Consider the following 12661-nt stretch of genomic DNA (forward strand, 5'->3'; position numbering starts at 1 on the left):
TCTGCTTTCAGGATTAAAAAAAAAAAATCAAATAACGAATTTATGACCTTAACATTACGAACCTTTAAATGATAGTAAAACTTTCTTTTTTGCATTCATTATGAATTAATAGACTATAAAATACATAATAAAGAATAGGATATAATAGATTAATAAATTGAGGACTATAATTAAATTTTTTTTTTGAGACAGAGTCTTGCTCTGTTGCCCAGGCTGGAGTGCAGTGGTGCCATCTCAGCTGACTAAAACCTCTGTCTCCTGGGTTCAAGCAATCCTCCCAACTCAGCCTCCTGAGTAGCTGGGACTACAGGTGTATGCCACCATGCCTGACTGATTTTTGTATTTTTTAATAGAGACAGGGTTTTGCCATGTTGGGCAGGCTGTTTTCAAAGAATTCCTGGGCTTAAGTGATCCAACCATCTTGGCCTCCCAAAGTGCTGGGATTACAGGCATGAGCTACCATGCCTGGCCAAATAACTCTTTTTGTTTTTAGGTATTTCTGGACTTGGAAATGCATAAACTCTAGCTTTTGATTGCTAAACTTTAAGCTCCCTGAGGACAGGTGCTGTATGCATCCGGCTTGCTATTTTACTCCCACCATTTGGCGCAGTGTTTCTGGCACTAAACATTTCCTCAATGAATCAATGTGCAAATTATTCTTTAAGTTGTGAATCTAAGATAGATGACTATTTTAGCATATTTAAGGAATGATATCTCATTAATTTAAACACTCTTTAATTCACAATTCATAATTTTCAGTTAGCTCTATACATTTAAAACTAGTTTACTGGCTGGGCGTGGTGGCTTATACCTGTAATCCCAGCACTCTGGGAGGCCAAGGCAGGTGGATCACTTGAGGTCAGGAGTTCAAGACCAGCCTGGCCAATGTGGTGAAACCCTGTTTCTACTAAAAATACAAAAATTAGCAGGGTGTGTGGTGGCACACGCCTGTAATAACAGCTACTCAGGAGGGTGAGGTAGGAGAATAATGTGAACCAGGGAGGTAGAGGTTGCAGTGAGCCAAGATTGCACCACCGCATTCCAGCCCAGACAGCAGAGCTAGACTCTATCTTAAATAAAATAATATAAAATAAAAAATAAAACCAGTTTACTAAGCAAGCCATTATAAACAACAAAAACTACAACTATTTATGTTTTTTTACTAATTTTATAAAACATTTAATACATATATCTCTAAAAAATAAATTATTGATATTTATTCATTAAATCCTTATTTCAAAAGACCTCTATTAGTCAACATAATTTCCCTTATTAAAGTTAGTATAGTGAAATAGTGAATAATAGTGAAAAAACTAAACTTTTAGAATTTATATTTTGCCTTGCTTTTAGTATTGCTTTTATATTTAGTTTATAACTGGATTAAAAGCTCCATGAAGGGAGAAACTTTATCTCATTCATTATTTGAACCCTGAATTACTGCTCTGCAAATCTAACACACTCAATAACTATTTGTTAAATTGAAAAATTTATAAAATTGATACTTTTTAGAAAAGAATTTCTTGTAATTATGTATAACTGAGGTTTCACAGTACATCTTATAGCGGGCTAATAACCATCTGTAATTGTTCCTAAGTTTTTATATTAGGCCTACGAGGGAAGGAAAAGAAACAATAAAAATTTATCCTTATAAAACAACAGGCTCTAAAAGCAGAAAGAGGACCATAGATTTTTCCTTGAAGACAGCAACCACTGTGCTGCTGCATGCCAGAAAAGTTATAAAATCCGTATAGGTACTAGAAAGAAAACAGAAAACACAATCTTACCAACATGCCACCCAAATCTTTAACAACTCTATTTCACTGTAATTCTGTGATTTTAGTATCAAATAAGAGTACTCAATAAAAATCACCATGAAAACACACAGAAAGATAAACTAATCAGTCTTATGGATATTTATTAAAAATAATAATAAAGAACTAATTGACTAAGGTAATCAACACATATAATGATACCGATTCTTACCTATGGCTTTCATTTGTTTTCCAATAGCTTGGCAGATTTTTTTGGCACCGGCAATCTGGGCTTTTTCACCTAGCAAACTGCCCACAGTAGCTCTTAGGATAAAGGAAACACATCGTCTGGAGTACACAGCCTCCACATGTGTTTGTGTTGCCCGAGGATGGGAAACCAGATCAAGTACGTGGGACAGGAACGTGGCAAAGCTGTGCTCCAACCACTGACCACCCAATGTTGTCACAAAAACAACATAACGCCTGTAAATAGAGGAAGGTACGACTTCAGATACACTTACATAACTGAACAGAAATCAAAGATAAAGCAACTACTAAAATAACTGATAACAGCATGCAGAATAAATTATATTTGAGGCTGAAACAGAGAAAATTTAAACTTGAGGTCTTTTTACTACTTCTGGAATATGAATTATTAATGAAGTATCTTTGACTAAAAAACAGTTCTTAAGATAACAACTGCATGAAGAACATAAAGGGACAGCAGTGAGAGGGAAGGGAAGCTGAATTTACCCCAGTGATCGGGAAGGTAACAGGTTATTACAGAAACAAGAAGACCTTAACATCCTAAATAAACACTGACTTAGAGCTATAAAACCCCTACATACAACTTTTTCTGTAAGTTAAAAAATTGTTTACTTATATTTTATACTTGTTTCAGGATCAAGGTACAGTTATGATTTTGACTATGATCACCATTTCATCTTATTAGGTGTTAATTATTATTAGATCATTAACCATAACCTCTTATTCTGTGTTATTTTGAAATTATAATTCCAAGTCAGATATAATCTTATAATTACATTGGTTATTAAACACATAGAAAATCCAATCAAAGCATTAACCAATATTTTCAGCTACAGGGTTGTTGGATAATATTAAAATCTAAATGCTCAAGCTACCTGAATACAGTTTCAATGAAAACTGAGTTATTTTATGCCTGATTTTCTGTTAAGCAAAATGTAAGAACTTTAAAGATATTTACACAAATATAGTAGACATAGGCTTATTTATATATTATTAAATATCTACTGAATTTCCATATAAGCATGTAATTTGGAATTTGAATGTAATTCATTCATTTGGTAAAAGAAACATTTAGAAAGAAGCCAGACAATATTAAAAATGTCTGTGTGAGCTGTTATTTAGTAACAGTTTTCCATGAAGTTTCACAAGTGATATGAACAAAATCTTTTTTTTTTTTTTTTTTTTTTTTTTGAGATGGAGTCTCACTCTGTCGCTCAGGCTGGAGTGCAGTGGTGCAATCTCGGCTAACTGCAACCTCCACCTCCTTGGTTGAAGCGATTCTCCTGCCTCAGCCTCCTGAGAAGCTGAGACTACAGGTGTGTGCCACCACACCTGGCTAATTTTTTGGTGTTTTTAGTAGAGATGGGGTTTCACCATGTTAGTCAGGCTGGTCTCAAACTCCTGACCTCAGGCAATCCGCCCACCACGGCCTCCCAAAATGCTGAGATTACAGGCATGAGCCACCATGCCTGGACAAAATTCTTTTACATGTATGTGTTACAAACCTGCATAACTCCAACTCTCACTTCACGATTAACAGACCCTCCAACTTTTAACATTTCTCCAAAGCTCTTTAAGAAACCTGACCCTCCATGCAGAAATCCTGTGGCCATGAGTTCTAAGACTTCATCAAATGTTGCTCGCTTCACATTCTGACGCATTACTGTCAAGAAGAAAAATAAAAGTATAAGCAAACATATTTCTGAGGCACTTAGCTTAATAATTCAAGTAATTATTTTTAAGGATACTTCACTACAGTGGGGAAATGGTTTAGTTTCCTTATAATTTTGTTCTTAAAATTTTCAATGTACTTGTAAACCTGAATTCAATTCCAAAGGAAAAAATGCTCAGAAGATGGAAAGAGCTAGAAATAAAATTCAATAAATCGATGCAAAATAGTCTAATAATAATGATAATACTGTGTGTAACACAATAAGGACAAAGCATACCCACAGCAGCTACTACTAACTGATCTCAGTTCTCATTCCCGCCTGAGGTGGACACAAAAAACTTTTCTCATCACGGTGCTTTCTATACAGTAGTTACCAGTAGATTAAAATGTTAGTGGGAATGCAACTGAATCGGCATCCCTGGTATAGGATTTCATATTTTAGGAAGTCCTTCCACATATAGTAGCAAATGCAATCCTCACAAAAATTCTGTAGAGAGGAGATACAAAGCTCATGGCTAAGAATGCAAGCTTTGGTATCTGGCTGCCTGGGATTTTAATTTCATTTCCAACACAGAACAGTTTTTAGAAAATTAGTTACAGAATCTCTCTAAGTCTCAATTTCCTCATCTATAAAACAGTAATAACAGTACATATAATTCACAGGGCTTTTATGAGGATTAAATTTTGTAATACACTTAATTCAGTGCCTGGTACAAAGTTAGCACTTTAAAACATTACATCATCATCATCATCATCATCATCATCATCTACTGAAATAATTATCATTAAAGATGAAGAAATCAAAGCTCAAAGAAGTGAAATAGGATTTCACAGTTAATAAAGAGACAGGACTTGAACCTAAAACATCTGGTTCTTTTTCTATGACACAGAGGTTGGGTAGAAGTGGGGACAAGACTGGGGCAGAGTTCACTCAGCATCTGCTCACAGGCAACCCTGAGATATCTCTATGGAACTGTGAAGCAAAGCAAGAGTAATTTGAAAACTCCATGCTGCCTCTGATTCTGTTTATAATGATAATCAAGAAAAATTAAAAATTAATACTGTGGTAGAAATGGGGATCTACTCATCAGAGACTTAAAATAAACAGCAAATAAAGTGCCAGATTCCAGTACCTTATACATTATCCAAAATCATTTCATAAATCTTATGTGCTTATATGTCCAGCATAATTACTAGATATCCTGTACATTATCATCACAAAAAATGTGACTATATCAAGGAAAATGCCATTTGTGTTTTCTTTTTTTTTTTTAATTTTTTGAGATGGGGTCTTGCTCTGTCGCCCAGGCTGGAGTACAGTGGCACGATCTCAGCTCACTGCAACCTCTGCTGCCCGGGTTCATGTGATTCTCCTGCCTCAGCCTCCCAAGTAGCTGGGATTACAGGCGCATGCCACCATGCCTGGCTGATTTTTGTATTTTTAGTAGAGACGGGGTTTCAGCATCTTGGCCAAGCTAGTCTTGAACTCCTGACCTCGTGACCCACCCATCTCGGCCTCCCAAAAGTGCTGGAATTACAGGCATGAGCCACTGTGCCCGGCCAGGTTCCTTCATTTTATGAAAAAGTAGACAAAGATACTTAAAAATTTTAAATCCATTACAGTGACTTGCCTGTATGTAATAACTAATTAGGTCTGTTATGGTCTAAATCAAGGGCAAACAACACCTGTTGCCTGTTTCGGCATTAATGCTGTGGCCATGACTCTTCCTAAAAGTTTAGATACTGCCACTCGTACCCCATAATTTGAGTTTTCCAAAGCCTTAAAGCAGAGAGTGGCTATATTTTCTAGTTCAGCAGTCCACATAAATACAGCTTCATTCTGTAGTTCTAGTAGACACTGGAATTAAAAACAAAAAAGTAAATAACATCCTACAACATCTGCTTCCAAAATGGAATAGTAAGAACCAGACTCACCACCTCTCTTGAGATAACCAAAAAACTCGACAAAATAAATGAAACAAAAGTTTTCAAGACACTGGACATCAGGCAGGGATGCATCTTAAGGTATCCTTAAGAGATGAGGAAAAAACAAGATGAACCCTACAATTGTCCCAGCCTACTGCCTTGAGTGAGTTTCTAGTTAGGGAGAAACACGCAACACTAAACCACCACATTAGAAAAGAAGAAGGGTCTCAAATCAATAACCTCAGCTTCACCCTTAAAAAACTAGATGAAGGAGAGCAAACTCAACACAAAGTAAGCAGAAAAAGGAAATAATAAAGGAAATTAATGACTAGGAAACTAAAAAAAGAGTAGAAATGAAACCAAAGTTGCTTCTTCAAGAAAACTAATAAATTTGATAAATCTCTAGTCAGGCTGATCAGGAAAAAAAAAACAGTAAAAATACAAATTACCAAAATTAGAAATGAGAGAGGTCAAATCACTACAGATTTAACATGTTTTAAAAAGTTAAAGAGAATATGTGAACAACTTTATGCCAATAAAATTGATAACTTAGAGGAAACAGACAATTCACTCAAGAAGAAACAGATAACCTGAATAGCCCAATATCTGTGCTAAAATTTGATTCTGTACGTCAAAATCTTTCCCTCAAAAAAACTCTAGGAGATGGCTACACCAGTGAATTCAACAAAATGTTCAGGTAAGAAATAATACCAATTCTACACAAACTCTTCCAGAAAATTGAAAGGAACTTTCCAACTAATCCTATAATGTCAGTATCACCTTGATGCTGAAACCTGACAAAGACACTACTTGAAAAAGAAACTACATACCCATATCCCTCATGAACACAGATACACATTTCTAAACAAACTTCTAGCAACTCTAATACAATAATATATAATAAGGATAATATATCACGACCAAGTGAGATTTATCCTAGGAATGCAATATTGGTTAAAATTCTAAAACTAATCAATGTTATTCACCACATTAGCAAACCAAAGAAGAAAAATCAAATCATTATCTCAATAGATGCTGACAAATGATTGACAGGCATGTGCCATGATGCCTGGCTAATTTTTGTATTTTTAGTAGAGATGGGGTTTCACTATGTTGGCCAGGCTGGTCTCGAACTCCTGACCTCAGGTGAGCCACCCATCTCGGCCTCCCAAAGTGCTGGGATTACAGGCGTGAGCAACCATGCCCAGCCTGGATGTTGACATTGATAGAATTCACGATTTTAGTCATATTTCCCCAGTCTTATTTGTATTCTGTCAATATCTGTATGTTTAACACTACAAGATGTTGCTAAGAGAAATCAAAGACCAAAATAAATGGAGAGATATATCATGTCCATAGGATGGAAGATTTAATATTGTTAGGATGGCAATTCTCTCCAAATTCAATGCAACCTGAATCAAAATCCCAGCATGGTATTTTTGTAGACATTGACAAACCTAGACAGGCAAAACAATTTTGAAAAAGAACAAAGTTGGAAGGCTAACAGCACCTGATATCAAGACTTATTACAAAGGTACTGTAATGAAGAAAATTGTTGTTGGCATAAAGATAGACAAATGGATCAAAGAAACAGAATAGAAAGTCCAAAATTATACCCGCACATATTCACACAACTGATTTTCAACAAAGGGTGCAAAGGGAGTTTAGTGAAGAAAAGCCTTTTCGAAATGGTACTGGAAGAAGTGGATATCCATATTGAAAAAAAACCAAAAAATTTTGATTCAAACCTTGCACCATATACAAAAATTAACACAAAATGGATCATATATCTAAGTATAAAACTGTAAAACTTCTAGAAGGAAACATAGGACAAACCCTGATTTATGAAATGTTTCCTTAGATACAACACCAAAAGCACAATCCATATAAGAAAAATTGATACATCGGATGAAATTCAAAATGTCTTTTCCTTACAAGGCACTGTTTGGAGAATAAAGAGACAGGCCACCCATTGGGAAAAATATTTGTAAATCACATATCTGATAAAGGAATATGTAATAAACCTATAACACACTCTCAAAAGTCAATAATTACAAAACAACACAAGAAAACAGTGGACAAAAGATTGAGCACATCCTTCTTCAAAGAAGATATGGATGGCAAATAAGCACCTGAAAATATGCTTATCATTAGTCATTAGGGAAATGCAAATTAAAGCCACAATGAGATACCACTGAGATATGAGATACAATGAGATATGTATCCATTAGAATGGCTTAAATTAAAAAGACTGTCAGTAACAAACAATGGTGATGATATGGAGGAAGTGAAATTCTCATACATTGCTAGCAGAAATGTAGAATGGCACAAGTACTTTGGAAAACAGTTTTGTAGTTTTCTGAACGTTAAACTAAATCTGCCCTATCAATCAGCTATTCCATCCCTAGGTATTTGCTGAAGTGAAATGAAAGCATATGTTCATGCAAAAACTTATATACAGATGTTCACAGCAGCTTTTTTTGTAATAATCAAAACTGGAGGCAACTCAAATGTTTATAACAGGTGAGTGAACAAATCAATGTGACATATCCATACAATGAAATACTACTCAGCAATAAAAAGGAATGAACTATGGATACATATAACAACATAAATGAATTTCAAAATAATTATACTAAGTGAAAGAAGCCAGAATACACATACATAAACGTACATCTCATTATGTGATACTATTATATATAATTCTAGAAAATGAAACTAATCCGTTGGAACAAAAAACATAATTTAAAATTTTAAAAGAAAAAAAATCATTGACTGTTTAAGAGCAAGAAGGATAAAGAGCAGTATTCTAAATTGGTTGAGTACTAACCTTGGCCACTGCACATCGAACAGCCATTGACCATCAGTCAAGAGAGACCTGGCAATCTTTTAAATATCACGATGAGAGGAAGCTGCTGCACCACCCAGTCCACTCAGAACTTTCTGTACACTCATTAAGATTTCACTTCGCCCTTGAGACTAGACATGTATACAAAACTATTTTGTAAAATAAATTCCATATTTAAACAAGAACATACCAAGACAAAAGTTCTTTGGGTCTAATGGTCTTACCTCCAAATTATAAACAGTAAATAGTGAAAAGTACAATAAAATTAAGTATTCTAGAAAGTACCTGGCAAGTAAGAATAGTCAATTAAATAATATCTTTCTAAAAAATTAGGTTTTAAGTAAATATATTCCAATATTTCTATGACTTACTGAAGTACATAAAATATAATGAAAACATGAAGACAGATTCAAAAGCTTCAATATCATATCTCAATATATAAAATATTTCAGAATGTAAAATATTAAGTAAAAAAGTTAAGAAATAATATATAAACAATCCAAAAGACGAAGCAGAAAACATCCAACACATTTAAGAAAACATGTCAGAAATATAGCAAACCTTCATCTTCTCATGACTAACTCAAACTCTTATATCCATATTCTCATAGTGCTTATTGTTATTTCTAATAGTATACTCATCACAGTGTATCACAATGCTTATTCACACTTAGATCTCTTCCACTAAACTGTAAGTTCTTTGAGGTCAGGACAATCTTTGTATGTTTAATGCCTGACAAATAATATGTCCTCAATTCCTTTTTAATGAATGAATAGACAAATAGTTCCCATAAGAGGTATCCAATTCTAATCCAGGCTGGTATCACTGAACAGGAAAATAATTTAGACACAAAACACAAAGGGACAGGAAAAAGGTGATGTGACAAATGAGGCAGAGATGGGAGAGATGCATCTACAAGCCAAGGAAGATCAAAGATTTCCAGCAACCACTAGAAGGTACAAAGGAAAGGAAGCATTCTTCCCTAAATCTACTTCAGTGGAAACATGGCCTTGCTGACACTTTATCGCAGACCTCCAGCTTCCAGAACTGTGAGACAATAAATTGTTGTTTTAAGCCACCCAGTCTAAGGTAATTTATTACAGCAACCAGGAAATTAACACATTAGCTATGGCACCAAAAAAGAAAAAAGAAAAAAAAAAGCCAATCCAAAAGTACCATAGGACTAAATAAAAAATAATAGGTAACCCTATTCCTTGCCAAAGAAAAGCATTCTTTCCCTTCCCCCTGATATATGTTAAAAGAAGGGACAAGTAATAATTTGAAATTACCTCCTTGCTAAGCAATATGAATACCATAGTGACAGAAAAAGAAACAAACATATTTTAGCTGACATCTAACTCTTGCCATAAGCAAATATTCAAATAATATTGGTTGTAAAACTTACCTCTGCACTTTTCAGAGATTTCAATAGATTATTTACTGTTTCTGGAAATGCGCTGCCCAACATTCTCCCCATTTTTTCATAAAATGCTCCGACACAAGCCACCGCAGCCCCATAAGAAGTGACAATTTCACTGGTCATTGTTCAGGTTAATGACACAATTATACTTTTCTCTTCAGAAATAAATTTGCATTTGTCTAGGACACTTTTGGCTATAATCCTTAATTTCAACTATCAAAAACAATTTGTTTATCCTTCATAACTGCAACAAATACTATACTATATTTACACTGTATTCTTGTTAAATACTATAGTTAAATTGTATTCTTGTTAGGAATACAAAAGAATCTATATATGTACATAATAAATTATACCCATTCTTTGGGAAGAAATCCAAGTATTTCTTTTTGTTTTTTTGGGAGACAAAGTCTCACTCTGTCACCCACACTTGAGTGCAGTGGCGTGGTCCTGGCTCACTGCAACCTCTGCCTCCTGGGTTCAAGCCATTCTCCTGCCTCAGCTTCCTGAGTAGCTGGGATTACAGGTGCATGCCACCATTCCCAGATCATTTTGTATATTCAGTAGAGACAGGGTTTCACCACGTTAGCCAGGCTGATCTCAAACTCCTGACCTCAGGTGATCCGCCTGCCTTGGCCTCCCAAAGTGTTGGGATTACAGGCGTGAGCCACGGTGCCCGGCCCCTAAGCTTTGCTTCTATGAAGACTTTCCAAATTATGTCAATCCTCAACAATCCCTTTCTTCTGTCATTATATATAACACTTAATGTCAATCACTCATTTTGACAAAAGTATATCATTTACTGTGTTGTAACTTGACCATTTTATATGTCTCTATCTTGTCCTGCCAGTGGAAATGTAAACTCCAGAAACAGGAAATATATCCCATACATTTGCATTGCTCACAGTGTCTGCCTCTTAATTTACAAATAATACTATGCTATTTGTAAACCTGTAAAATTTAATCTAAATTACATTAACAGAACACTTGGAATAATAAAGTAATAGAAACACACTTCTTCAGGAGCAAGAAATGACCCCAGTGTCACTTAGGTCAATAGTAAGTGAATAGCTGTGGGTTTACCTTAAAGGCAAAAGTAGGACATGGTGGTTAAGAGCGGATGCTTTGGAGTCTGGCAGACCTGTGCCTAAATCCTAGAATCCACCATCTAATAGCTATGTGTAGTTGGATCTTGGAAGTGGGCAGGTGGTCTACCATGAGGCAAGCCATTCCCGCTCCAACAAATAAAAATAAATAAAAGCTATGTGATCTGAGCAATTTAAAGACGAGAGGTTAACTAAATTTAGCTCACAATCAAACACATAATAAACAGTAGAATCAGGGAATCAACTTTCACCTTTTCAACTCCAAATCTCATGCTTTTTGATACCCTGTAGGCTGATAATAAATTTAAAATGACTGGCATCACACGCCGGCATACATTAGAGATTTCCTAAATAGGACCCATGGATCCACTGGAAATACATATGAATGTATAATCAATTCTACTTAACCAGAACTATAAAATTATGTGTATATACGCTAAGTGGCAGTGAACTAAATCATCAAAGTATTAACATAGCTTCAAACTTCAAAACAAACCAGAAAGTACTAGTACTGTCTAATCTCCTCTAAAACTTTTGAGGTCTTTATCTATCCTAAACAAAACACAAAAATCTAGTCACAATATATCTAGGTAGTTACCTAGTGATACCAGGTAACTACCTAAAAGTAGACCTAAAAATTAGAATCCAGGTTTTGAAAAATCTCTCCATTTCCTCTGTAAGCTATTACACTGACCATGGCCCCTTGAATGTTGATGTTCTAGAGTTGTATACCTAGCCATCTTCTCTTCTCAAATATACTCCTCCTCCTAGGTAACTTTACTCATATCAAAGAATTCAGCCTACTCACCAAAACTACGTTCCCAACAAATCTCTAAAATCCCAACTAGAATTTCCAACTACACTGTCATTTGGATATTCCCATTTGTATTCCAGAATCAGAATGCCTAAAATTTAACTCATTATCTTCCCATCACAACTCAATCCACTTAGAGCTCTCATTGTTAGCAGCATGTTGCAGGTTCCACCCACCTGGGGGTTTTTATGGTCCATAGTCTCCTAAGTTTCCTTGAAAGAAAAAATAAAACTTCAAGGGCCCCTGTTAAAGTAAGTACTTACAATTTTGTTGGTAAGTAGGCCGCAGTGTCATCTTTATCTCTGATAATGTCATTGCATTTATCAAGTGTCTGAAAAACTGTAAAAGTATCCCCAACGCTATAAAGGGCTGCGAGATTTTTAGCTAATAATTTTCGTGTAGGTGGTCCAGGTGAACTACTTATTAATCCAGTTAATTGTTCCACAAGTTTTTTCTGTTTTTCCTTTACATCGGTCTGTTACAAAAAAAATTTTAAAAGAACATCATTAAAAAATTGTTTTTGTTACCTTTTAATCAAAATAAAAAATACTTAACACTTAAGGCACTCTAATAATTAAAAATCTATATTGTATTAAACATAAACCATGAGAATTTTCAAGTTAAGGAAAAGTTCAGTAAGAAATGAGCCATTCTTTCCTACATTAAATATTCTCCTTCATTCTCCTCCAGAGCCAAAAGGTTAGCTTCAATAAAAGTGAAGACTCTGATTCAAAAAGTTATGAGACCAACTTACTAAGAAATAAACCAACAGCCAAAGGATGCAAAATACTGGGTGTACGGACAACTGATGTCTTAGAACACAGATAGGTTACCTATGTAAAAGCAAAGTCAGTAGT

General features: G+C 35.0%; 1 protein-coding gene across 1 annotated transcript in view; it reads right to left on the reverse strand.

Annotated features, from left to right (window-relative positions):
- LOC100599233 (HEAT repeat-containing protein 5B-like) overlaps nt 1-12661 on the reverse strand; it is a 33451-nt gene that overhangs the window by 2052 nt on the left and 18738 nt on the right. The window contains 8 exon segments of the mRNA XM_030812456.1: nt 1655-1662; nt 1984-2234; nt 3507-3681; nt 5377-5548; nt 8447-8478; nt 8481-8595; nt 9870-9978; nt 12068-12279. Coding sequence (XP_030668316.1) covers nt 1655-1662; nt 1984-2234; nt 3507-3681; nt 5377-5548; nt 8447-8478; nt 8481-8595; nt 9870-9978; nt 12068-12279 — 1074 coding nt within the window.

The sequence above is a fragment of the Nomascus leucogenys genome, chromosome 5 (genome assembly GCF_006542625.1).
Source record: "Nomascus leucogenys isolate Asia chromosome 5, Asia_NLE_v1, whole genome shotgun sequence".
Taxonomy (NCBI): domain Eukaryota; kingdom Metazoa; phylum Chordata; class Mammalia; order Primates; family Hylobatidae; genus Nomascus; species Nomascus leucogenys.